The sequence below is a fragment of the Marmota monax genome, unplaced genomic scaffold (genome assembly GCF_021218885.2).
Source record: "Marmota monax isolate L192 unplaced genomic scaffold, Marmota_monax_Labrador192_F-V1.1 WCK01_AAM20220418_F8-fsc00174, whole genome shotgun sequence".
In the NCBI taxonomy this organism is placed as follows: Eukaryota; Metazoa; Chordata; class Mammalia; order Rodentia; family Sciuridae; genus Marmota; species Marmota monax.
This window is the reverse complement of record NW_026694860.1, coordinates 1,985,493-2,013,107: the sequence shown is the minus strand read 5'-3', so window position 1 is coordinate 2,013,107 and position 27,615 is coordinate 1,985,493. Positions and strand designations below refer to the sequence as shown.

General features: G+C 37.2%; 1 protein-coding gene across 4 annotated transcripts in view; it reads right to left on the bottom strand.

Annotated features, from left to right (window-relative positions):
- The window catches only part of Nt5dc1 (5'-nucleotidase domain containing 1), a 121,775-nt gene that overhangs the window by 9,459 nt on the left and 84,701 nt on the right, over positions 1–27,615 (bottom strand). For 3 of the 4 annotated variants that reach the window (XM_046426412.2, XM_046426413.2, XM_058573255.1), the window contains 4 exons: positions 14,226–14,400; positions 12,307–12,404; positions 2,939–3,057; positions 1,682–1,834 (listed from right to left, as the gene is read on the bottom strand). In XM_046426412.2, the coding sequence (XP_046282368.1) occupies positions 1,682–1,834; positions 2,939–3,057; positions 12,307–12,404; positions 14,226–14,400 (545 nt within the window). Of the gene's footprint in view, positions 1–1,159; positions 1,336–1,681; positions 1,835–2,938; positions 3,058–12,306; positions 12,405–14,225; positions 14,401–27,615 lie in introns of all 4 variants that reach the window. The other variant, XR_006847731.2, reaches the window with a different exon arrangement.

Sequence of the window (27,615 nt, the reverse complement as noted above, 5' to 3'; positions counted from 1 at the left end):
TACTGATAATTTTAATCTTATTCCATGTTTCTTTCTTCTTTTTTTTTTTTTTTCTTGTAGTATTGGCCAGTTCTCTGTTACGCAGTGTAACTGATAAACAGTATCCATAAAGAACCTTAAAGGGCAGTATGGCTTTGGCTTTTCCTTTTTTTTAATTCCACCATTACATGTTACATTCCCACTGGTGTTTTGGATGATATCCTTCTCTAATTAAGAATGGTCCCTTTTCTTTCTTGCTTGCTAATTATTTTCATCATTAATTTTGTCAGACACAGTGGTGCACAATTGCAATCCCAGCAACTTGGGCAGCAGAGGCAGGGGAATCACAACTTAGCAAGGCCTTAAGCAACTTAGCATGTTCAAAATAAACAATGATATAGCTCAGTGGTAAAGGACCTTAGAGTTCAACCCCTCACTTGTTTTTAGTTAAAATGAAGAAATAAGTAAGAACAGTACTGAAGGAAGTTGAAGAAGAAAGCTCCTCTTCCTTTGACATAGGAGGCTAGTTACACAGAGTTAAGGGTTTCCAAGTAATTATAAGTATAATGTTATAAGAATTGATTTATTGATTATTTGTTTCTAATGTTTAAACTAAAGAAAATTATTCCTTATTTTCTTTAGCTGGGCTTACTTAAACATTAAAATGTGCCATTTTGCTGTTTTAATTTGTTCTAAAATAGTGGAGGAAATAATCAACTGATGTACCATGATTTTAGAAAGTTTTGGGCAACAGTCCGTAAAATTCCATTTGAGATTTTTCCCAGTCCTTATCTTAAGCTTCCTGTCACAAATGAAGGGAGGTGAAAGTAATCCTCAAATTCTCTATGCTCTTATATAGAATGGAAACAACTACCAATGTCTGATAAATTGAATTCAAACGTAAAATGAAATAAAATGTTTATCTTTGCAGAATGTAGTACATGTAAATGTTTTGGTTTCCAGGATCAATTTTGAAATGATCTGGTTAATTTGATTTTAATTATATTTTTCAAACTTCACTTAGGTTGAATACAGTAATTAGAAACACAGAATTAAATCCTTTTGCATCAGACTTTGAACCTGTCAAAAGATAGCATCTTATATGTATCCTGTGCTTGACATTTGTTTGGAAAAACTAAACTACACTTTTCTTAACAATCACAAAATATACAGAACTCACACAGTGCTTTCTTTTTATCTTTCTTTATGGACTGTTTCCTTCCTGCTGCAGCGGTCAGCAAGATGTTTATATTCTGTCCCCTCCACAGGGAAGCAGGAAAGAATCTGAACTCTCATGAGGTGCAGTGCTTACTGCCTGTTTTGAAGTGCTGCTCTGGTCTTCTCCATGGAAGTGTGCTGTGCAGAGAACAGACCTGGACTTATATATATGTATTAAAGCAGCCTGACTTTTATAGGTTTGCGTCAAAAATGTTTGTTACAACAACAAAACAAAACCACGTAACTGTCTCATAAATACAAGTAGAAAGACACATGTCAAATTTTCCATGAAACAGGTAATACAACTAAATTTGCTTGAAAAATCTGCTAAGGACCATTAATACACACTGTTTCAAAAACAAACTACAGAAGCATGAGGACATTCAGTCAGACCAGGAGACCTGTGAAGTCAAGTAGTATAGGGATACTTTAGCTTTCAAATAAAATTTTTTTCTTTCAGGAAAAGAGTGAAAGGGATGCTTACCTCATATTTTCCTCTCTTCTCCAGAGGCTCTGACTCCTCAGGCTTCCAGGCTTCCTCTCCTTGGAGCTCCTCTAGAATGAGGACTGTCTCCCAGTTCCTATAGTGACGCGCTGGGAAAACATCTGAATGCATGCTGTCACCAAAGTAAACAACCTGTAAGTCAGACAGCAAATTCTGTTTGAGGCATGAGAACTGCGACAGTGGTCATCATTTCATGGAAGGCAGAAGAAGGGCAAAAGCATCTTACATTTCTTTGAATAACCTGGCAACTGACCACTGATGTGTACCATTGATTCACAGAGGACCAAGTTCATGTTAAGAAGTTATACAACCCACTTGCAGATAGAAAAAAGGTAGAAGGTGAGATGAATAATTTTATTCAGTTTTCCTACAGAAGACGTGAACCTATGTGTTTTGTATACATTTAAATCTGCCCTTAGAACTGAAGAGCTGGTGATATATTAAAGACAACTTGTCACAGTGGGTTGCAGATTGTGAAGGGTGCACATCACAACCACTCTTCAAGAGTTTCTGGGACCCACCCCAGATCTGCTGAAACAGAACACCTGAGAGTGTTGCTGGGCTTGAAATCTAGAAATCTCCATAGATATTCTAAAGCAAAAGTCCCATGGATCTAGTCCACACATTTCAATCTGCAGATGAGAAAATGAGGTTAAGGGATAAGACCTAGAACCTCTCAAATCAAGCTCCTTTGTCCATGGAACTCCTTAGGGGTCCTTGGGAGCTGCAGCAATGTGGGAGCCAATGGTGCAGGGTTCAGTTACCCAATTATCTCTTTTGCTCATGGAGCTACCGGTGAATATTTTTTAGAAGAGTACTCTGTTGTGAAAAATACACCAATGTTCAACATCCGCAATGTGATCAAGATATCAAAAGCAGTGGGTCTTTAGGATAATCTGTAGTATAATTTCAGTTTGGGTTTGTTTTACATATAAAACCTTTTTTTTGTTATCAGGATTATCATTCCTCAGGCATCCCATATATGAATCCCATGCACTCCCTTGATCTGTGGCTGCCTGCTTGGAAACCTTACTCTTCTCTGTCTCAGATAAAGACCAGGTCTATATCAACAAAGAAAAGGCTTATTGTATCAGCAGAGGTAAAAAGAGAGCTATGGCAGCTGACAGAGGGAGATGATTCCATAGATAATTAACCTGAATGCATTTACAATTGGGGTTTTAGTTTACAACTCTTTATATCTGCAAGAGGACATTAAGGTTCTGAATCAGAAAATACCTTGGGTTCAGGTTTGCCAGTCATTTTCTTCAGAAGTTCATAAAGGTGTACAGCGTTCCCTTGAGAGTACCAGCCAGGTTTATCCAGAGATGGCAACACCTCCTGTTCTTCATCATTCTCTGGAAATACAGTTTGTCCATCATATACTTTTTAATCAAGTGAGAGTATTCAGTCAGGCAGGCTGTACTCAGGGCATGGCCGTAGGTCTCATGTAACAAGGAACCACGTGGGGAAGGAGATTGCATTCTGTAAGCACTTAGTGGAAGCACTTCGTGGGCCTATATATTATTAATCCTCACTGTGATCCTCTGAGTTGGAGGAAATAAGGCTCAGGGAAGTTATTTCACCTAAGATTTTAAAGCTGGTAAGTGATTTATTCAGTGATGAGATAGATTTATGCTTGATATTATGCCCCTGCTTTTGCAAAATGGTTTATTAAGCAAACAACATAATAGAAACCATTAAGTCCTATCTTTTCGGAACTGGGTATGGGGAAATATATTTTTATTGTAGTCTATTCAATCTAGGTTTAAATTTTGCACTCTAGGTGCCTCTATTATTTTACCCTAGTCTCAGCTTGGGGTGGGGAAAGGAGTTGGTAAAAGGGTTATCTGACACCAAAGGACAAGTTTGTGGATAATTCCAAACTGTCCCCTTCCAGCACATAACTTGCTCCCCAGATCCAGTTAATGCAGGGCTGGTGAAAGTCTAAGAAGATTCAGTACATTCCTTAGAGAAATACTCCCCCAAAAGTGATAACTTCTCATAATGTCTTTGTTTAGAGCAGAAAGTCTTATTGTACTATGTAAATAATAAGGGTTTAAAAAATGAATAATTTACACACACACACACACACACACAAGGTGCTGGGGGTTGAACCCAGAGGTTGATGAATGCCATGTTAGTGCTTTACCAATGAGTTACACTCTTGGCCCTACATAAATAGTTTTGAAAGAAGATTTACATTTGACATGTAAATCTTCTTTACAATTAGATATATACACTAAGACATCACTTAGTTGCTAATATCTGTCAAATGATGTTTCTTTCCTTTTCCTTATTATTATTTTGCTTATTAAAAATGAAAAAAAAAACCCAAATTCTATAGACTACAGTTCCTCAAATGTTGGGACTCAGTAATCTAAGAAGCAAGAGAAAGAAAGAAAAAAAAAACTAAAAAGAAAAAAAAAAGAGAAACCAAAACAAAAACCCTCTTGATAAAACATCCACCCCTCCCTCTTTCCAAAAACTTCACTGAAAGCTACTTTTAAGGGTAATTAATCCGTGAGGGCAGCTTCAAAGATTCTGACAGAAGCTCCACACCTAGGAGCTCAGAAAATTAATTCCAGTAGAAGAGAGCCAGCCAGGCTGCTGAGAGCAACAGGGCTGAGATAGTTTAGAAAAATAAATTCAGGAGATGTCAAGCACAATTTCATTTATAAATCCAAATATTTTCACACTATTTAAACAAGGCATCACATTTCTTTTCAAGGCCTATAGGATGTAGTTATATGCACTTCTGTTTTCGTATCACAGAAAAAAAAAATGTGTCCTGCAAGAAGTACCAAGAGAATACTAATTTTTAAAAGCTTAATTAAAAATGTTAGATGATGGGCTGTGGCTGTGGCTCAGGGTAGGGCACTTGCCTGGCATGTGTGAGGCACTGGGTTCGATTCTCAGCATCACATATAAATAAAATAAAGGTCTATCAACAATTAAAATTTAAAAAAATGTTAGATGATAATAAATAGAATAGAAAAAAGTAAAAGAGGACACAGGGGACAGAGGGTGATTATGATTTGTTTCCTTGGTTTTAAAACTCGGATAATTCCAATGCTTAACTCCTAGAGGAGTTGTATAAATAAATTAATACAGATGAAGCACATGAAACAGTATTGGCCACACAGTATTTAAACATATCTTAAAAATCTCAGAACTTTTCTCCCATTGTAAACTTTCTGTTTTTTTTTTCTTATTTTTGCTTAAACAGTAAGAAATTTTTCAAGTAAAATACTCATTTGTATACGGACTATAACAGAAAAATGATACTACTAAAGAAAATAGTTTACTGATGAGTTGGAGCAAAGTTAATAACATAGAAAGCAAGATTCTTACCCTTCAAAACTTTGGGTTTGGGGGTTTCCTATTTGTTCATAATTTTTAAAATACTAATAGCTATGAGCTCCTTTGAGCTATGTATCTTTTCCTTCTGTTTCAATATGCTTATTTACCTGCTCATTTCTGGGCCTATTATAATAGGAAGTTAATTTCTTTACAGGACAAGAATTTTCAATTAGATATATACACTAAGACATCACTTAGTTGCTAATATCTGTCAGTGGTAGTATAGAGACCTGCAGACAGGGCTGTATTCAATGCCTATTTGTTTAGAAGCTGTGGCTTTGTCAAAATGCTAAACTTGGTACAAATTCAAGCAAATCAACAAATAAGCCATAGTCAAACATTCAGATTAACGAATGAATTCTTAACTGTACACTACGGATTGGGACTCTTTCATTCAGCAAGTTTTTAGTGTTACTGGCACTATGCTGGAGACACACAGCTGGCATTACCTGGCTCTCTACCACTAGGATTAATAATTTTCTGAGTCACATAGAATCCTAGCTAAGGAGGTTCTGTCAGAACCCTTGAAGCTGCCCTTGTGGATTAATTGTCCTTCAAGGTAGCTTCCAGTGCAAGTAGCTGGTGACAGGGAAGAGAGTGAACATTTGCATAAAGGGTTTTCTTTTGTTTGTTTTGGCTTTTCTTCTTCTTTTTCTTTCTTTCTTTTTTTTTGATTTGAAGATTACTGAGTCTCAACACTTCAGAAAATATAATTCTATAGATTTTGCTTTCTTTTCTTTTGAAATTAGGAAAAAAGAGCATGCTAGAAGGGAGGGGGATTCACTGTATGGTTATAAGTACTTTAGGTTTCATGGGACTTGCACTCTGGGGTGTGCAGAATATGGAGAACACAAGGCTTATGTTATGTAGGTCAAGGAAATGTGAAGCACAGCTGCCATCTTCAGGACTCACATCCCAGTGAGGAAATTCCCCAGATAACTTCCCCTTTATAACCAAGTGAAAGGCACCAACAAACACAGAGAGGAAATGACTGCCTGGAACCAGAGGAAGGAAGTACAGAAAGGAGGTTGTCGGTGCTTGCCTCCAAGCAGGGGTAGAAAGTCATCAGATAGAGGAGAGGGAGGAATTCCATATTTATCCTTGTTCTTCAAATAATATAGAAAGCGAGATTCTTAACTGATCTTCTGACCAGTAGCATCTGCCTTACTATAATATTTGTTTAGAAATGAGGAATTTTAGGTTTCATTAGGACCTACTGAATCAGAATCTCCATTCTAACAAAATCCCTGGGTGATTTATATATATATACTAAAATCTCAGCAACATTGACAGAGAACAGCAGGAGCAAAAACATGCTGAATAAAGAATAATAAAAGGTAATCATTCCAACAGGGGTGGAATAATGGGCACCTGTAGTGAAAAACAGACTGAGGAGGATGAAAAGAATTTAGCAAGGAGATTGCAGAATTAGTTTTAGGATGCTATACCGAATGGAAAGTTAATGAGATTCTGTGTGCACATGATTAAATATACTTTTTGCCTAACACTTATAAGTGAATTCCATAAAAGATACTGAAAAAGTAAAAAGTAAGTGACAAAGGCATGTCCATGCTAATAAAAGGTATTTGAAGAGAGGTGGGGAGGAGTTACAAGGCCCAGTGGAAAGAAAGAGGAGGGTAGAGATGAGAGATTTCAAAGGTAGATTAAACAGGTCTGAAGCCCAGCATACTGGATGTGAAAGAATAAAGATTTAACGGATGGTTAGGTGAGTATGATAAGGCACAAAGGTGACCAGTATGCCTGGCTGCATTTGGTTTCCAGATGAAAGGAGATTATCACAGTTGATTTCAGAACACTGAGTGGAGCTTTCTGATGTGCAGGAGAAAACACTGAGATTCAAGACAGGAAGTCTCAGCTAGGGAAAGATCGAGGTGGGGTGGGGGTGGGGGTTTGGAATGTGGATGACAGCTGAGGCCAAGGGACAGCACAGTGGCTCATGACTCCCACAATGGCGGGGAGTGGGGTGGCAGCCTTGGGGACAGGGCAGTGAACAAGACAGACACAATACCTTTCCCCAGTAGAAGTATAATCTTGCCAGGCAGAGATCCTCCCCTTACCCCAAACCTTAGTACTGGAGAGGGCAGAGGTCTCACAGTGCACGCAGCAGGGAACAGGGAGGGTCTTAAGGGTCGACAGGGATGTGGCTAATGGAGGATCTGAGTCTTCACCCGCCTGGCCACCAGCTCTTCCCTGGTCACCATGACAACCACTGATATTATGCATGTGGAGCTCATGAAGGACACGTTGTGCAAGGTGATTGGCTCACTGCACCTTATATCCCAGCATGCTTACCAGCCTGGATTTTATCCCTCTGACTTTAACCATTTGCAAGGACGGTTTAATTTACACACCACTGGAGTTTATAGCATTGGGCAGAGGAGACTTGCTTTCACAATAACTGCCACACAGATGGCTTCAGGGCTACAAGGCAGGATGGAGGCTGGGACTGATAACCCAGACATGATGTAATACTGTACCAATTCATACAGGCAGTGTTAGTGATGATAAACCTGAGAGGACAGAAAGGGGAGATGTGAAGGGGAAAGAGGAATTGGAAGATGACTCATTAAGATCTGTGGTTGGAAAAGTTACTAATGAAATCAGAAGAGCATGCTAAGAAGGGAGGGGGATTCAGTGTAAGGTTTTAAGTGCTTCAGCTTTCCTGCGACTTGAGCTCTGGGGTGTGGAGAATATAGAGGACAGAAGTAGGCATGTGCAGATCAGGGAAAAGTGAAGCAGAGAGGTAAGGAATTGAGAGTCATTAGTGAACAGATGATAGTTAAAACCATCTGAGTGGTAGAAAGCTAAAGTAACAACAGAAAAAAGGAGAGCCACACACAGAATGCTGGGAATAATTAACATTTAAAGAGAAAGGGAAGGGAAACCAGTAGTGTAAACCTAGATCAAGTAGTTAAGAGACAGGTGAGAATCAATCATCAGCAAAATAAACACCACAACCAAACATAATGAACTAGAAATTTTTTTTTTTTTTAATATAAGCAGCACCATCCTCTAATAATTGCTCTGGCAATCTTCTTTGTGCTCTAAAAGGGAAACAACTATTTTGTATTAAATCTAAATCCTATGTTTAATTATATCTTCCTTTTAAATATTTTAAATTGGAAGTCCAGAAAATCAAGGCTCAAAAGAATACAAGACAGAGCTGGCATTGTATTCAGTGGTGGAGCGCTTGCCTCGCATGTGATAGGCACTGGGTTCAAAAAAAGAATATAAGACATCTTCTAGGACCTCCTGGATGTGGGGGAAAAAAAAAGCTTTTCTAAACTCTGTACATAAAACATGAGGTCCCATATATTCTGAGGTCCTGAAGCCATTTTATAGTGGTCATAACTGGGAACAGTAACAAGACTTTGAGTTCTACCTTATCAATCCTGACTTTTCATTTCTCAAACAGCAAAATAAAAACTTGGCTTTTATAAGATTTTCTGGATGTGACCCAAATCAGAGGCAACAAATCCAAAAATAGACCTAAAGAGATTACATCATACTAAAAAGCCTCTGCACGCAAAGGAGATGATAGAGTGAAAAGACAATGTAGGGAATGGGAAAATATATTTGTAAAGCCACATATCAGATAATGGATTATATCCAAAATATATAAGAAGTAAAACAGTTCAATAGAAAACAAATAACAAAATAAAAATGGGCAAAGAATTCAAATAGACATTTCTCTGAAGAAGATAAAATGGACATGTATAATATCAAAAAATGTTCAACATCACTAAACATTTGAAATACAAATTAAAACACAATGAGATATCACCTCCTTTCTGTTAGAATGACTTATTTAAAAAAAAAAAAGATGAAAAATAACACACATTAGCCAGAATGTGGAAAAAATGGAAAACTTGCATATTGTTAGATGTTGGGTGAAATAAAATTAGTACAGTCATTATGGAAAATAGTGTGAAGGTATCTCCAAAAATTAAAAATTGGGCTGGAGGGAGAGCTCAGTGGTAGAATATATGCCTACATATGCGAAGCTCTGGGTTCAACCCCTAGCACCATCAAAATAAAATTTAAAATAAATAAATAGATACAGAACTACTGTATAATCCAGCAGCCCCAATACTGAGTATACATCCATTGGATATGAAATTAGCATACTGAAGAGCTATCTGCATTCCTATGTTCATTACAGCATTATTTACAATAGTCAAGACATAAAGTCAACCTAAATGTCTCTCAAGAGGACTAAAGAATAAAGAAGATGTGGTACACACAGTCATCCCTCAGTTTAATGCAGGACTGGTCCCAGGACCACCCACAGAAGTTCCTTCTATAAAAATTGCGTATTTGCATATAACCTATGCACATCTTCCCATATATTTAAAATCACCTCTGGTTTATTTATAACATCTAATAAATGTAAATGCTATGTGAATAGTTGTTATCCTGTATTTTTTAGGCAATGACAAAAATCTGCATTGTCTGTACAGATGAAATGTTTTTGAATATTTTTGATCTGCAACTGGTTATATCTGAACATGCAGAGGATCAACTGTATACATAATGAAATACTATTTGGCTTTAAAAAATAAAAAGAAATCTTGTTTTTTTGTGTGAAAACACAAATAAACTGGTAGGACATCTTGTTAAGTGGAATAAGCCAAACACAGAAAGACAAATACTATATAATCTCACACATGGAATATAAAAAAGCTGAATTTACAGAAATAGCAAGAACAGTGGTCACTAGAGGCAGGGAAGTGGTAGGGCTGCAGAAATGTGGTCAAAAGACACAAAATTTTAGTTAGATGGCAGGGAAAAGTTCAAGATAGTTATGGTACATCATTAGTTAATAACAATGTATTCTATATTTGAAAATTACTAAGAGAATAGATTTTAAGTGTTCTTATCACACACAAAAATGGTAAGTGTGTGGGCTAATGTATATTGTTAAATAGCTTGATTTAGCCATTTCACAATACATACATATGTCAAAACATCATGCTGCCCATGGTAACTATGCAAATTTTACTTGTCAGTAAATTAATAAGATACAAATTACATTTAAAGAAAGTGGAATTCAAATTAAAAAAAAATAAATTTTGCTGTCCCAAGCTAAACCACCAAAATTTCACCTGGGACACTGTAATTGCTTGGTCTTCCTCTTTCTCTCCATCTTTCCTGGCAACCAACAGATTCTCCATCCAGCAGCCAAAGTGACATCTTATCACTCTCCTGCCTCAAACAACTGAGTAGCTACAGATTGCTTCCACAGCCTCTGAGGCTGCCTGCCTCCTTAACTTCATCATCTCCCTTCCCATAACTGTGTGCCAGAATGACATGCTGCCTCTTTGTCACTGAAATACAACAAAACTATTCTCCTAGTAGGCCTGTGCATTTGTTTGTTCCACTGCTAGGAACCCCCTTCCTCTGCTCTTCTTATTACTTGCCTCTCAGGACCCCCCTTGAACATCACCTTACCTCATCTTTTTGGACACACCTTCACTGGTCAACCATTAAACCCATCAGGTAGTTTTTACCTTCACAACACTAACCAGAATCTGTAGTTATCCCTCACACTTGCTGAGGTGTTATGTGCTTCCACACCCATGTGGTTCACTGAGGGTCCCTCATACTTGACACTTGCTACACTAAACCTAACTTGGCTTTTACTGTTCATGAGCCACTACCGAGAGAGTACTGAGCTACTGTCAATCCAGTGGCACTGAACAGGCTTTGGAATAGCAGAGTAGCAGTTCTAAGTAAATACTCTTGTATTGGTTTGTTAAATAACAACACTGGATGTATGTGACTCATGTGAATACTTCTTTGGGGGATTTTAAATTTCATTTCAAAATAGTATAGTACGTAGCCAGGGGAAAGTAAAGAGAAATGTATATTACAGATCACTCCAACACAGCCTAGGTTATTTATATAATGCCAAGTATATGAACAAAAGTTAAACATTTGTGCTTTTATGTATTTTGTGTATTTTATACATATATCTTCATTTTTATATGATTTTAAATAGATCTCTACATAGGTCTAAAAATTTATTTGTTAAGGATTTTATATACATTTACATGTATTTATAACCATTTACTGTGTTTCAACTTCCAAGCATTCCTGGGCTTCTTTAGATATCTCCTAAGAGAATCTCTCTCTCTCTCTCTCTCTCTCTCTCTCTCACACACACACACACACACACACACATACACACACACACACATTTAGTAGATGGACACACTACCTTTATTTTATTTATTTGTATGTGGTGCTGAGGAGCAAACCTAGTGCCACACACATGCCAGGCAAGCACTCTATCACTGAGCTACAACTCCAGCCCTCCTAAGAGAATTTCTGAATGAGCCTCAAATGTTAATATAATACTGGGTTTAACTGACATATACAAAAGACACCAGACATAACAACTAAGCTTCCTGTCTTTCACTCCCCCAAGCCTATAACTCCTCTATCCCTGATCAGGTTCTGCTTTTATTCACTTACATACTTATTCAAGAAGTGTTTGGAGAGCACCTATCATGAGTTTCTCACTCTGCTGTTATCATTCCTTTTTAACTGCAAATTTTGTTTGTTCTTTTCATTCAACCTCCTTTATCAGCCTCTTTACATGTATGACAATTGTTTTTTGTGGTGGTGGGGGGCATGGGGATTGAACCCAGGGGTGCTTAACCACTGAACCATATCCCCAGGCTTTTTATTTTTTATCTTGAGACAAGTTCTCACTAAATCACTTAGGGCCTAAGTTACTGAGGCTGGCCTTGAACTTGCGATCCTCCTGTCTCAGCCTCCTGGAGTCCCTGGGATTTCAGGCATACATCACTGTGCCTGGCAACAAGTATGACAATTTTAACTACTCTTCCTTGAATATCCTGTCCTTTCCCCAGAGAGAATACTGTGTTTTTATGATCCTCAGGGATTCTGCAAGCACTTTTGTTCTAAAAAATAATCCATTCTGACTTATTATAATTAATTCTTTCCAATATTTATTGAGATGTTTAACGGGCCCTAAAAATTAAGGTGAAACCCTTGACCATCATTTTTAAAATCAAGGAGACAATAACATGTAAACAAATGAGTAAGTGGTAAATTTAAATACAAACACAGGTTTATTACCTTCTCTCTCCCCCAAGAGGGGAAAGAAGACGTGGTATTACATCTGACACAGTAATCTGCATGTGGTTGTTAGTCAGCAGATATACAGAAGAGGAAAGGAACAAAACATAACTTACTGAGTGTGCGGAAAGGCCTCTGACTTGGTGAATGGGAGAAGAAACCAGGCTTCAATGCATTCGTAATCACAATGTCGAAAAGGTCTTCAAAATCATTCCTACAAAGCAAAGTTTTCATTAACTTATTTTAAGAAATTAGAAAAGGTGCATAGAAAGCAGAACTTAACCTCAGCCCATCTATTTATCACTGCATCATTTCTTATCTTTTGGTCAACTTTTATGCCTGTAATCCCAGTGGCCCAGGAGGCTGAGGCAGGAGGATTGCAAGTCTGAAGCCAGCCTCAGCAATTTAGAGAGGCACTAAGCAACTTATACCCTATCTCAAAATAAAAAATAAAAAGAGCTAGAGATGTGACTCAGTGGTAAAGCACCCCTGGGTTCAATCCCTGGTACATCCCCTACTCAAAAAAGCAGCAGCACATTGACTCTAGGCACAGAGCTGGCTTTCTCCTGATGGTAATATTACACGGTAAATTCAATAGCTTCTAAGAGCTAGAAACTGGGAGAGACATTTTAAAATTTGGGGACTGAAATAATTTTGTTTGTTATATGGGTCTTAAAGAAACTAGCATTATAGCAAATCCAGTGACATTTCTCAGAGTACTCAAACCATTAAGAAGATATTTTATTTTGAAAATCAGTGTAGGCTTATAATATAGCAATTCTTAGAAGGCAACAATTAATGACTTTAAATATGTATTTAGTATCATATTAAGGATTATTTGGAATGGCAAAGGAAAAAAGTCCTTCTCCCTGACATTGGAGAAACAATATTTCCCCAATATTCCAAAATATTTTTACAACCCCAAACTGTGATAAATAGAAATAAAGATGAGAAGAAAAATTTGGGTTGTCTGTGCTAGTGAAAAAGGAGTTTTATAAGTCCTGACTGTTTATTCTGAAGCAAGTCCCGCTACCAGAGCAGCAAATGTCTCCCCTGGAGGCACCTTACAAGGCCTCCAGGACTTCAGCCTCAATTCAATTAAAGGATCTCAGCCTGCATATATTTCAGAAAGCAGATCTACTTGCAGATAAGTACACCACAGAATACACTGAACACGGAAATTCTGAGACTAAAAAATGTTGGTGGAGTCAGCTTGGAGGCTAAAACTTGCTCCACACAGCAATTCTGTGGGCTGAAATTTGAGGAGACTTTAGGGGAAATCTAACAGGCCACTGTAGAATCAAGCTCTGGGATATTTCCTTTTTGTTTTATTTTTCTTACAAGAATAACAATAAATTAAGTATTAACAATTATTGAAACTTTACCAACTACTCTGCCTAATAATTATCCTGTAGTATGCTATTTAAACATCCCCTCACACCTAGGAGGTATTATTGTCCAATTTTTAAAATGACAAAATTATGACTTAAAAGTGGTTACAAAATCCTGCCCCAGGTCACACAGTCAGTTGCAAAGCAGGGCTTGAACCCACATCTGTTTTATTTTAAAGTCTATTGCATTTATACTGCCTTGATTTTCACGGGTAACACTTCCATCCCTGGCAGTGGTGAATGGTATATGGCTCCACACTGAAATGGAGACAGAGGGGCTGTACTCCAGGAAAATGTCAGGAGTGTATTCTACAACTCAGAGTCTCTCAGTAATCATCCAAAGTTGAGAAATGAAATGCAGGGAAGACCAAAGGACCTTCCCCAAACTCTAAAGCCCAGATCATATGTTAGCTAAAAATATACTGGCCCCAGTTAATATTACTTTGCTAAAATGTATCAGGGGTAGGTTGCTATCAACAAATATTGAGGTATGTTATGAGAAAAAAATTATACTTGTCACTCAGCACTATTTAATATTTAATATAATAATATGGGTATAGTCCAACTCTTTTAAAAAGACACTGGTCTGGTTTGCTATCAATTTTATAAGACAATGAAAGTGGAATGACTCATTACTTACTTACCCAAGGATATATTCGCAGAGAAGTCTACAGTAATCACTGTGAGAACTGGTAATTAACAAAAGAATTTTCCCAGCATTCTTTAGCTGTCGAAGCCATTTTCTTACAGATTCTGGACAACTGTGTAAATATTTGCCTGGATCTCTCTTTATTTCTGGAAAATATAGTCCAGAGTTTTCTGAAAAATAAAAACACCAAGATTTCTTTTTAAAAATATTTTGACTAAGCATATTCTCAAACTAAACTCTTTCAAAACTATAAAATTAGAAGAATAAAAACTAGATTCAAACACTCTAGCAATAATGCCAATACTAACTACTTTCTAAAAGTGTTTTTTTGTTCTTTACTTTAAAAAATGATGGTTGAAAACCAGCCTCAGCAACTTAGTGAGTTCCTAAACAAGTTAGCGAGACCCTGTTTCAAAATAAAAATAAACAGGGCTGGGGATATGACTCACTGATTAAGCACCACTGGGTTCAATCCCTGGTACCAAAAAAAAAAAAAAAAAAGATGGTTGATAATGTCAGTTGATCATATTGGTTGAATATTAGATGAGAATAAACTGTTGAAACAGTGAATACAATATCATCAACATTTCCAATTGGTATTTGGACACCAATTGATTAATAAATATTCTTTCTCAGAGGCACAGTAGGTTTGTTTTTGTTTTGTTTAATTTTTCTAATGGAACACTTACCACACATGAGAGCCAATTTACAGCCTCTGAGAGGCACTGTGATGTCAAATGGAAAAAAAAAAAAAAAACAGGACCAAATAAGCCAGAGAAAGCCAGAAGGCCTAGAGCTGATGGAGAATACTGAAAGATTTGAGTCACTGAACTGGGACCACTGCCTCTGCCCTGCTGGGTCTCTCATAAGTCTACCGTTTTAGGCTAGGCTCTAAAGTGGACAGATGGAGGCAATATCTCTAGGTGTCGTGGTTAGACCATCCCTAGTACTTGACGCAGTGCCTCAAAAGCTGTGCATACAGCAGATAAGTTCAGATTTGGTTGAGATGCTTCTAGATTCACATGGTATTTTAGAAACACTGTTCTTTGAGCATGATAGTACTAATAAGCAGAGAAAGAGAATCCAAGTTCTTACTTTCTTTAACTGCTAGGAAAAGGACACAGGAAATGATAAAACAATGGGTGAATGTGCTTGTACTGAATGACACACTGTAATAAGTACACATGAACTACACCTGCAACCTTAACAGTGTGGTACACTTGAAATAATGGAAAAGAAGGTTATATTACAAGAATGTCAGGACAGAAGAGTCTCTAAGTGAAATAAATAAGCAAAAAGAAAAAAGCAGAGATAGTAAATAATTTGTGGCCTGCCTACCCAAGTATATTCCCCCTCTTCTTTGCTAGAGAGTGCTCAGGTTTGTTTGAGGTTTCCTCCTCCTCTCGGGGTTATGTGTGTGCCCAGGGAGGATCTGGGTCTCTATCAGTCTACACTCATAATGGTAACTCCCTCCATCCACCAGCAAATTGTTTGAGAAGGTAAAGGGGACCCAAGCATGGCCAATCAGAGCAGAACACTTTTGGGTGGCCCCTGGAGTAATATACATCACCAATACACGGGTGAATCTTCTTCTTCTAGGACTGGATTTTTGCTACAATCTTAAGTTCTACCTAGAACTACAACAGCTATTTTCAACACAAAGCACAAGTCCACCATACCAGGGATGACAGAGTAGAAATATGAATGGCAACCTGGGCTCTGTTGATATTGTGGGTCTCAAATTAAGCCACTGAACCAACTACCACTGGAAGTACCACTCAACCTCTGGGGATGGTTTCTGGTCATGTGAAACCACTCAATTTAATACACCAACTATTTGTAGCCTAAAACATCTTGATTAAGAAAATAATACATTGAAAGAATATTATAACCAGAACTCCCACCCTCCCCCCAAAAACCCACCTTAACAAACAGGCAAATATAACAATATGAGAATAATATTCAAATATCAGAAGTCTAAGAACAAAACCAGTTTGTGCCCTCCTGTATTCTGTCCTACAGGTACATTTGTGAGCAATTCTCTAGGCTCTCCTAATTTTCCGGAAACCCTGTAATGGCCCTTACAAAAGTTAAAATATATTTTGCTTTTAAGCAAAAAACAAAAGGCATTAAGAAAAGGCCAACTTAAGAAGAATATGTTAAAATGAAATGGCTGAGAACAGTTTGATGAGTGGGTGATTATCAATCATAATAAAATCAAAGAATTTATTATACCTAAGAGAGTCATACGTGAAATTATTTGACTCAGAAAAACAGATTTGGTAGCAAAAGGAATTTTATAGGTTGAATAACAAAAGATTTATAGTGGGAGGGCTGTGGCTGTGGCTGTGGCTCAGTAGTAGAGTGCCTGCCTAACATGTGTGAGGCACTGGGTTTGACCCTCAGCACCACATAAAAATAATTAAACAAAATAAAGCCACTGTGTCCATCTACCAAAAAATTAAAAATAAAAAAATTATAGTGTGTAATGACAAATATATTTATAGACTTTAATACTTGTGTACTCAGAAAACAACTGTTTACTGTTATTTTTTTCTAAGATATATGTGCTTAGTGCCATCTAGTGATCAAAATATAAATTACGATTGAAAAGCAACTTGGCTGAGCATGGTGCCACACACCGGTAATCCCAGCTACTGGGGAGGCTAAGGCAGGAATCTCGCTCACAAGTTAGAAGCCAACCTGTGCAACTTAGTGAGACCTGTCTCAAAATGAAAAATAAAAAAGGGCTGGGTATGTAGCTCAGTGGAAGAGTGCCCTTGGGTTCAATCCAGTACGGGGCGGGGGGGGGAAGCAACTGTTAATATTTCTAAATGAATAAAATGAAGCATATACACTTAATTTAAATTTCTCACCTAGATTAATTTTATATCTCTTAATAGACCTAATTTAAAAGAGAAAATATAATAATTAGAAAATTATACTCTGAAATAATATTGGAATTGTCTTTATTTTGTTCACAAGACACTGAAGAGGACAAGTACAAATGGATACCAATGGTAGATTAGGAGCTGCTACTACAAAAAATCACTGGCTGTCACTGGCAAACATCTTTTTGTCCCTTTGTAACCTCAAATTATTAAGGTTTAAGAGATATAATTACACAAGTACACATTCATCTTTTTTTAAAAAATAAATAAAGCTAGTAAATGAAAGGGAAAAAAGTTAAATACACTAACTGCTGAATTATAATTTTTATTAAATATTTTCCCCAAAGAGACTGGAAAGTCTTATAGGTAAGGAATACATTTTTCTGCTTGCATGGAACAGGCATTCAATGCATGAATCCCTGCATTAGTCAGGAGCAGAAATACAAACACTTACGTTTATTTATATTCAAAGTAATTATATGATTTGTAATACATACTCCAACAGTGACAAAAATTATATTATTCATACACCATCAAAATCACCCAAAATACCCTTCTTCCATTATTGCACTCCTATAAAAAATGTTTAATTATGATACTAACAGATAAATACTGATTAGACAAGATAGAATTTAGACCTAAGGTGGTAAGAAATGGTGTTGTTTGTTCTTAACTCACAAAGTAGCCTGTGTTTTCACTCCAAAAGGCATTCTACTTCATGGTCCTTTTATGTAACTCATTTTCCTGGCCTTTCCACCCCTCTTATATTCTCAGATGCTGGTATTTTTTTGTGTGTGTCCCAATGAGATTAAGGGTAATTGTTTTAAAAAGCTGGTTCTAAAGAAAAAATCGGTTTAGCTCTCTTATGTTAGAAATTTGGCTATTACACTGTCACGGAAATAAAAATGTTGCAGAAGTCTGATGTTGCAGAAGTCTGATGTGTATATAAAATGCCAGCATCAATCATACAGGATTTAGGGACCTCTGGTGGTTTTAAATAAAAAAGAGCATTAAATTGGATATTAGATATTAGAAATACTTCCTTATTTTGATAATACCACATCACTATTTCTGTCCTCACTGAATAAGGAAGCATTTTTCTTGTTAACTGTACCACTATTTTTCTTGTAATCTGCTTGTTTTCAAAACTGTGGTCCAAAGGAGTGGAGATGCTGGGATGCTAACATCTCCACTGTCAGCATCCAGCTAAGGTCTGCCGCTATTTCCACTACAGAACATCATTTAGGAGATTTAAATATTTACAGCATTTCCCAGTTATATAAGAACATGCTAGTAAACAGATAAAGTGTTTAGCTATGAATTATTTAAATGTGCTTGCTGTAAGGATGATCCAATTTTCTAATAAAAAGTAAAATTCTTTCTTGGCTAAGACTGAAATGTTTTTTCAAGAATTAAAGACATAAATTTCTTTTGTTTATGGGGGCAAAGAATGAAATTAAAATTTAATATTAAAACATTTCCTGTTTGTTTCTATATGATTTATATCAATCTAATATTTTATTTGTCAATATAGAAATCTCAAATAGTTAAAGTGAAAATTTATATGTCAAATATAACGGTTGAACTAGAGAAATGAAATACATAATTTATTGAAAAACATAATTTATAAAATTTACCTTTTACCAGTATCTGTCTTCTATCTCTGTGATTTAATTCACGTACTTGGATCCTTCCCTAAAGATCCTGATTTAGTGGGTCTAGACTAGGACCACAATACTGTTGCTTTTTAAAAAGCTCTGCAAGTATTTCTAATATGACATTGTGATTAAGAATTATTGCTCTAAGCTAGGCGCTATGGCTATGCCTGTAATCCCGCCAGCTTGGAAGGCTGAGGTAGGAGGATTGCAAGTTCAAAGCCAGCCTCAGAAAAAGCAAGGCGATGAGCAACTTAGTGAGATCCTGTTTCTAAATAAAATACAAAATAGAGTTGGGGATGTGGCTCAGTGGCTGAGTTCCCCTGAGTTCAATCTCTGGTGCCCCCCTCCCCCAAAAAAGAAAAAAATATATTGCTCTAAAATATAAGAACTAGGGTTCTTAACTATTTTCTATATATTTTATACGATTCACTGAGAATCACAGGTTCTCAGGGAGCAAGTATTTCTTAATTTTATAGCATATTATCTAATATATAGCCATGAAGACAATGAAGTCAGTCAATAAATATTAACTGCCACTGGTTATATTAAAAGTCATTGTGGTTGATGATCTTAAAGTGTTTATTCTTATTTTACACAAACCCAGAATGGTATTCCACATTTAGTTACATATTCTAACTTTACAATGATAGAATTCATATTGATGACAGGAGAGAAAGGATGACATGGAATTCTTTTTTTTTTTTTTTAAAGAGAGAGAGAGAGAATTTTTTAATATTTATTTTTTAGTTTTCGGCGGACACAACATCTTTGTTTGTATGTGGTGCTGAGGATCGAACCTGGGCCGCACGCATGGCAGGTGAGCGCGCTACCGCTTGAGCCACATCCCCAGCCCCATGGAATTCTTTTACAGAAATTCTTTTACTGGGCTGGGGATGTGGCTCAAGCGATAGCGCGCTCGCCTGGCGTATGTGCGGCCCGGGTTCGATCCTCAGCACCACATACAAACAAAGATGTTGTGTCCGCCGATAACTAAAAAATAAATATTAAAATTCTCTCTCTCTCTCTAAGAAATTCTTTTACACAGTTTGAATTAGTCTAGAGAAGCCAAAGAGACTGCTTTTTCTCCCCAAAGCAACCAAATGGCAGACCTTGGACTGAACAGTCTATACATAATGGTTTTTAGTAATCAATGCTTTAACATTTTTGAATTTTATTTTGTTGTATATGTTTACAGAATATAAATAATGCATAGTTTATGTCAGCATACATCTTTTGAATAGGTTAAAGAAGACCAAATTAACAAATATTTAAGAAAAATTCTATATCACACTTCTGATTTTTCACCTACTTCAAATATGAAATACAGAAAGGATCATAAATTATTAAAAGGCACAATAATTATGACAATAAGAGATAAAATTCTTGGGATATTAGCCCTTCCCCCAAATCTCAACCCAAAAGTTTTTTGTTTTTTTTTTGAGAGAGAGAGAGAGAGAGAGAGAAAATGAGAATCTTTTTTTTTTGTAGACGGACACAACACAATGCCTTTACTTTTATGTGGTGCTGAGAATCGAACCGGGGTCCCTCCTGTGCTAGACGAGCACTCTACCCCTGAGCCACAATCCCAGCCCCCCAAAAGCTTCTGATATTTCTTCAAAACATAGATTGGTCTTCAAAACCATGCATTTTCAAGATCAAATTTTATCACAAGGGTGCACTGTTTCCTTAATTAATTTAGTTCAAATAGTCTCAGTGTCTCCAGAAATACCTTAATAAAGCCAACAGGATTCAGAACTATAACTAAGAAGAAATCCATTTCAGAACACACATACTATTATAATAGCCAAGGATTACTCATCCAATGTCTGGATGTCTCAGAGCATATTTCACATCAGGAGAGCCAGGCTGTTAGGTCCCTGCCGTATCTACCCTAGCTCACTGACTAATTAAGCAGCTATTTGAAACGAGGCATCGCTGTATTTCATCACACTTTCCCACTTAATCAGTTGTGAAGTTTTAAATCAGTGAAATTTCAATTCAGATAATTGGTTTGACAGAAGTATTAACCTTGTAATATAAAATTTAAAGTTATGGAGTTGATAAAATAAACCAGTATTAGAATAATCAAATAATTCATTTTTTATATAATAAACACAGATATACAGAGTCTATATGTACACTCTGCAACACTACTTGAGGAACAGTAGTGCTCTAAAACAGAGCACTTAATTCACACAGGGGCTTCAGTGCCTCAATGAAACCCCAACACCGGTTGCAACATTCTGTCCCTCCACGTGTTCGAACATGTTGTGAGGAGCAGAGCAGGTGCAGGCCTTCTAGCTTTCATCAGATTCCTAGGTATAGAGATGTGGCCCCATCAGGCGAAGATTTAGATTTTCCTAGACTATGACAATGCATTAACAAAAGCATTAACACCCCTCCCTTTGTCACTGCCAAGAATAATTTTACAGAAATACTTAGAGTAACAAAAAACAAAGGTAGAATGGATTTTTACACAAAGGCTCTGTATGTATACATCCCAAGTCCAATAGATTTATACTCACTTAGGATGACTAAAGAAAAGCTATTCAAAGTTGATTTAATTTGTATGTTGCAAATTACCCAATATACAACTTAACAACATATAGAAGGCACCATAAGTACTCTTCATGTTGAAACTATACTGAAAATAACATTGAAAGTTCACTGTGTTAGGTTTTCTGCTGTTGCATAACAAACTACTTCAAATATGGTGGCTCAAGACAGCAGTGAATTATCATCTCTCATGGTTCTGAGGGTTGACTGAGCATAGCTGAGTGGCCCTTACTTGGAGGGGTGCCTGTCAGATGTCACTGGGTCTGGGCACCTGGACTGGGACAGCCTGCTGAGTGGGGACTGGTGAAAGAAACTGGGCTAGGGTGGCCTTCTGCAGAGCATGAGGGTCTCAGAGAAACTAAGCTAAAATGGCAGTGGTTTTTCCCCAGAGCAATTTTCCAAGACAAGCAAAAGCTGTAAGAATTCTTAAATCTAGTCTTGCAAGTCCTAATGTGTCATTTCTGCTGCATCCTCCTGGTTATACAGGGACAGTGCATTTTCAAGGAGAAGAAAACAGAGGGCATGAATTCCAGGAGGCAGGATTCATTAGTGAGCTACCCTTGCAGACCAGCTACCAGGAATACTAATAGGTCTGTGTGATTCGAGCCAGTATATCTCCTATTCATCTGCATCTCTATGGGAATTTTAAGCATGGTTTTAATTTAATATCAAATTTTACAAATGGAGAGTTCAGAATAATTTCATTATTGACATACTCTGAGTGCTTATTTTGTCAAACAATTCTAAGATCTTTATAATCATTAATATACTTAATCCTCTTAACTCCATGGATGGACCCTATATTAGTTGCTTTTTGTAATTGAAAAACTGAGAACCAGAGAGCTTAAGGAAATTGCCCAGAGTCACATAGTTAGAAATGTGGCAGAGCAGGGCGATTGATGTGGCCAGTCTGCTTTCAGAGCTTGTGCAACACTTCCTCTTCAGTGATAAGGCATTTGGGGACTCAAAAGAGTACTTTAGGGCGTATAAGTCCTTATTTTCTTTTTTTGCATTTGGGTGCACTATCATGTAGTGTCACAGGTTCAGGGCCTTTGGGGCTGACAGAAATTCAAATAAGTAAGAACTTAAATTTGGACAAATCAAATTAGATTTTTACCGAGTTTAAAAAAAAGCATCTATTTTTTATTGTTTGGGTCTGAAATATCCTCCAAAAGTTTGTGTCTGAAATGTCCTCCAAAAGTTTGTGTGTTGAGTTTGGTGGCAATGTAGTAGTGTTCAGAGGTGTGACCTTTGGGAGAGGACTGGATTATGAGGGCTCTGACCTCATCCATGGATTAACCCACTAATGGATTAATAACTTAACAGGCTATTGGAAGCTGGCATATAAAAGGAGATAGGGCCTAGTTGCAGGAAGGAGGTCATGGGGTTGGGGGTGTGTGTGTCCCCAAAGGATAATTTTTGTTCCTTGCCCCTTCATCTCGAGCTTTCTTTCTGCCTCCTGGCTGCTATGATTGAGCAGCTTTGTTCTATCATATGGTCTCTTTCAACTCATTCTGTCTCACCACAGGTCCAGAAACAATGGGACCAAGTGACCATGGACTGAAACCATGAGCCAAAATAAAATTCGCCTCCTTTGAAATTGTTTATTTCAGATATTTAGTCTCAACAATGGAAAGTTGCCTAACACACTTTCAGTATGCATTCTAATTACAGTCACAGAGGAACTGGAACTGGAAGGCATCTTAGAAACCAACTCTTTTAACCTTATTATGTTAAGATGATTAAGTAGAGCCCCCAGATTTTGCTCAAAATTATCAATAGTAACTGAAGTGGGAATGGAATAGAGTGCTCAAGAATCTCAGTTCACTAAAACTCACCACTTATTTAACATAGCCAAATCTCTGTGTTTTACATCTAACTTAACTGGTGATGATTGTTTCTTAATAACTTGTGTTCAAAAGAAATAGAAGTCAAATTCTTGAATGTGTACATCTATTTAGTTCTGAAATTTTTAAGAATTATAAAATTAAGTTCTAGTTTTCCTCAAAGTTAGCACATTAGCTCTTGTAGTCACTGGTCTACAGTGACCTCTGAAGGTCATCATGCTGTTATTTTGAGTGTGGAGTCCTTCCCAATGCCCTCCTCCATCACACCACCTCTGGACATCAGTGAAAGCATTCATCCCAATGCACCATAATCAGCACTCATAATAATCATCATTATGTGTTTTTCTTTCTTCCAAGACTATGAGATCTTTCTAAAAAGAAACCATATTTATATTTCTGATGTCAAGAAAACCGTACAGGATGAATAACTACAGAAGTACCTGTGTGTAGAAAGGGCTATCATGCAAGAATTAGCAGGTGACCATAAAGACAGTTTGGCAAATCACAGCCAACTGGCCTTTTTACATCTTAAAATACCAATATAGTACAAATATCTACATAATATCTTTGATTTTGTCTTTTGATGTACAAAGCCTATATTTATTACTTGGCTCTTTAAGAAAGTTGATTCCTGATATAGTATTTCATAATTATAGAGCAGTAAATAAAAAATTTATAGTTCAGAACATGCCAAAATAATAATAGATGAAATTGTTAATTCAAGGGACTTTACTGAAAAGTTAGGTAGTCTCAGCAGAGAGAACGTTACAAAATCATTTGAGATAAAAATGCTTTTCTGAAAGACAACATAAATAACTTTATGTATATTTTCATCACAGTGGATTCCCAGGCATGATGTATCTGCCCCCCAATTAGTCTCTGGCTTGGGTCCTCTAGCAGGAGATTCCATAAGTCAGAAGAGGGGTCTTTTCTCTCCGCTATCTTCCTTGGAATTTTTTCAGGCAAATCAAAACTTGCCTTTGCTATAGCCTTTATTATTCTTAGTCTCTGAATAAAATTTGGAGGTTCACTTGGTCTACTGTTAATAAAGCAATAGCAGGGCAAAATCAGAACACTAAGCTCAGGGCCAGAAAGCTAATGGCTGGTAGTATTTTTCCTTGTTAATGTCAGAGGAAGTAGAAAGATCCAAAAAATGCACAAGATAATATAATGACATGGTCAGGATCACCTAGAGTTTGTACCTTGAATATGAATAAAAGCTCTACTGCCTAAACACAGCCTTAAAAATAACCTGTACAAGAAGGTAAATTAAAGATACTTGCTGATAAACCCTGGGACAGGTTTTAGGTGCTAGCTTCAAAGAGATGCACCGTAGGTTTCACCTCAGATAGCCAAGCTTATAACCATTTTGGAGGGTTTGGTTTTCTCCAGAAGTTGGTCCACTGACAGATTATCCTGACTTGAAACCTTCCCCCTGTTCCAGAAGAGAGAAGCTGGAAAAAATTAGAACAGAGGGGTACCTCAGGGCAAAGCAGGCTTAAGATGTGCCAATGCTCTTCTAAAAAAAAAAAAAAAAAAAAATTAAAGTTGACTTCTCTAGCTTTGAGGCACAAAGAGATCAGAAACAGGAACAGGAACAAAGGAATCATAAGCTAGATATTAGGGTTCACTTAGTATAAATGTTTAAAGGAAACCTGCCTCCCACTGAGGACTCAAGTGCCTGATTATTTAACACACAAAAGACCTGGAATAGAACTTCCACTGCATTTCTTCTAACCTGGTTTGTAGTAAATGGCCTAACAGAATGCTGAGACAGCCTTTTAGCTCAGTTGTGAAACAGTGGAGTTGTGCTTTAAGACATCTTGGATATTTTTCTAAACTAATAAACATAAAAATCATATATTCATTTCGTTTCTTTTCCTTTTTTTTTTTCAGTGATGGGAATTGAACCCAGGGCTTTACATATGCTAGCCAAGCGCTCTACCACTGAGTTCCACCCACAGCCACCATATGTATTTTTTAAACATTTAAACATGAAAGCTGTTTTAAATCTTTAAAGAATTAAATAACAACTTTTTGCCAGATTAATATAAAAAATCTAAAAATTAAAGTTATAAACTCACTTGTTTTTTTATATATATTCTTGTCTATATCTACCTATCTATATCATTAAAGGTTTTAAAAGAAAGATTCTTCTGCTTTCTCTCTTTTGGAGACATTAAGTCTATAATAGAAAAAAAAAAATACTTCTACAGCTATAGACTGTATTGATATTAGTAGGAAACAGGTAAATATTCTCCCCCAATATTCCTTAAAACATATCTCAAAATTGGGGGTGGGGGCAAAAGGTCAGTATAGGTGACAAATGATTAGGTCAGTGGGGAAAATGGGGACTGGTTCAAAAGGAAAGGAAAGGAAATAAAATGCTAATACCTCCAGACTCCTTCTCCCTCCTCTACCACTTGTTAAAGTTACCAGCTTCCAGGGAATTGTGCCTCCCTTCAGGGAGTTGTAGGAGTTGTTAATGAATACCCCCAGGGCTCTCCCTTCTTGCCCTAGGATCACTCTCCCTTTTGGTCACTAGTCAGGTAGGCAAGATAAATGGGGAAGAGAGTGAATGAGAACAAAGGACATCTAACATGTATAAAAGGGGCAGGTCCTCATCAGGCTCTGTGGACACCCAGCTATGGGGCCCCGTCTCTTCGGAGAAGTCAATCTCTGTGTAAGGATGGCCTTAGGACTTAGTGTAAGCCACTCCATTTTAAAACTCCATCTTAAAATAAACACGCAGTCTCACCAGGCAAGATATGGAGCCCTCCAATATGTCAATCAGGTATAGCCTGATAAAAGCAAGTTACTTTCCACAACCCTAGTAAAAGTCAGGGTGAAGTCATGTCATTTGTCTAACCCTAATAAGAGTCAGAAGTATGACATCAGGGTAGAAATCACCAGACCATATGTCCTTTCTAAGAATGAAAGACGTCACCAAGAAACCTGAATAGCTGATAGGGACCCAAAGGGTGAGCAGAGCTCCCAAAATTTAATATAAATGATGGAGCAAATGAACAGACATTCAGCCAGCAGACACTGATGCCTTCATGCCAGAGAGCCTGATGAGGACCTGGACTAACATCCCAACTCTTCTCATTGTTTGCCTGATCCTCTGCATCTTCATCGTACTCTCAAACTCTACAGCTACATTTTGACCCTGAAGAGAAATGCAACTTCTTCCTACGACCCTTTCTTCAACTGGCTGTCAGCTCCATTCTGAAAGCTGTCAGCTCCATCTGAAGCCTGCCTCGGTCTCTGACCTGATCACTGTGGTCTGAGTGAGTGTGCATCTGCTGGACTTAGAGCCTAAGGCTTGAGACTTTAGATCTGGCACTTGAGCTTAGCATGCAGAGGGAATATATGTCATTATTAAGAGTGTTTGCAGTGTTTAGAATTAATCTAGAATTGTTTGCTGTTGATTGTCTATTGCAGTGCCTAGCATTAAGGACTGTCATTTTCTTGATTAAGAACCTATAGAGTGAAATTGTATTGAGTGATTTGAGTGAGTAAAGCATTGAAAGGGCAGAAGCACATGGACATTCTTTATTTCTCCCTCTCGACTACGTAAGTTGCACCTTTGCCCATTGTGACAGTCTGTTCTATCCTTTAATTAAAACTTGCTTTCTACGTTTGCCTCCGTGTTTCTTGGGTGTTCAATCTTCACATCAGGGAAATGGGACTCGGCTCTGATTCTCATCACCAGTATCAAGATGACTCATGGTTCCTACTACAAGGTCTCAATCCTAGAAGAGGAAAAACAAATCACTGAAATATAGTTGGAAGTGTTCTGGGTTAGGCAGACACATAGTGTGCCATGGCTGCTGGGAAAGAAAATGATCACTAGTTCTCCAGCATGTAAGGTGAAGATTCAAGATAAAGTGAGATTTAGACAGCGCCTTGGTGGGCAAGAGATGTTCCACTGGCTGTGCAGGGGAGAATGGGCCACTGAGCAGAGGGAAGGTAAGGAGTGAATGGTAGGGAGTGTCTGCTAAGGGTCCACATAGCACTGAGTGGAGAGCAAAGGTCTCCTCATTGCCTGGATGAGTGGATGTATTTATCCCTACTTCAATGCCTTTACTCAGATGCTTGCTGCTCGGCCGATGCCACCACCAACTTGAAGCCACTATCCCCAAAATGATTTCTTCTCTTGTTTTCTCAATTCAACCCTGTTTTAAAGGGTCAGCTCCCATTTTTTTTCCAAGTTTTCTCTTTCTCTTTTTACTAACTATGCCCAATACTTCTGTTCTATTTCACACATTCCAGCTTTTATTCATTTATTTTTTCTTTACAGCTCATTAATTATATGAAAGATTTTTATCTCCCATTTAAGCTCCATGAAAACAATTTTCACTGTGCCATTATAGTGATTATATTCTGGGCACAAAGAACATATTCAGTTAAAATAATATATACTCTTAAAA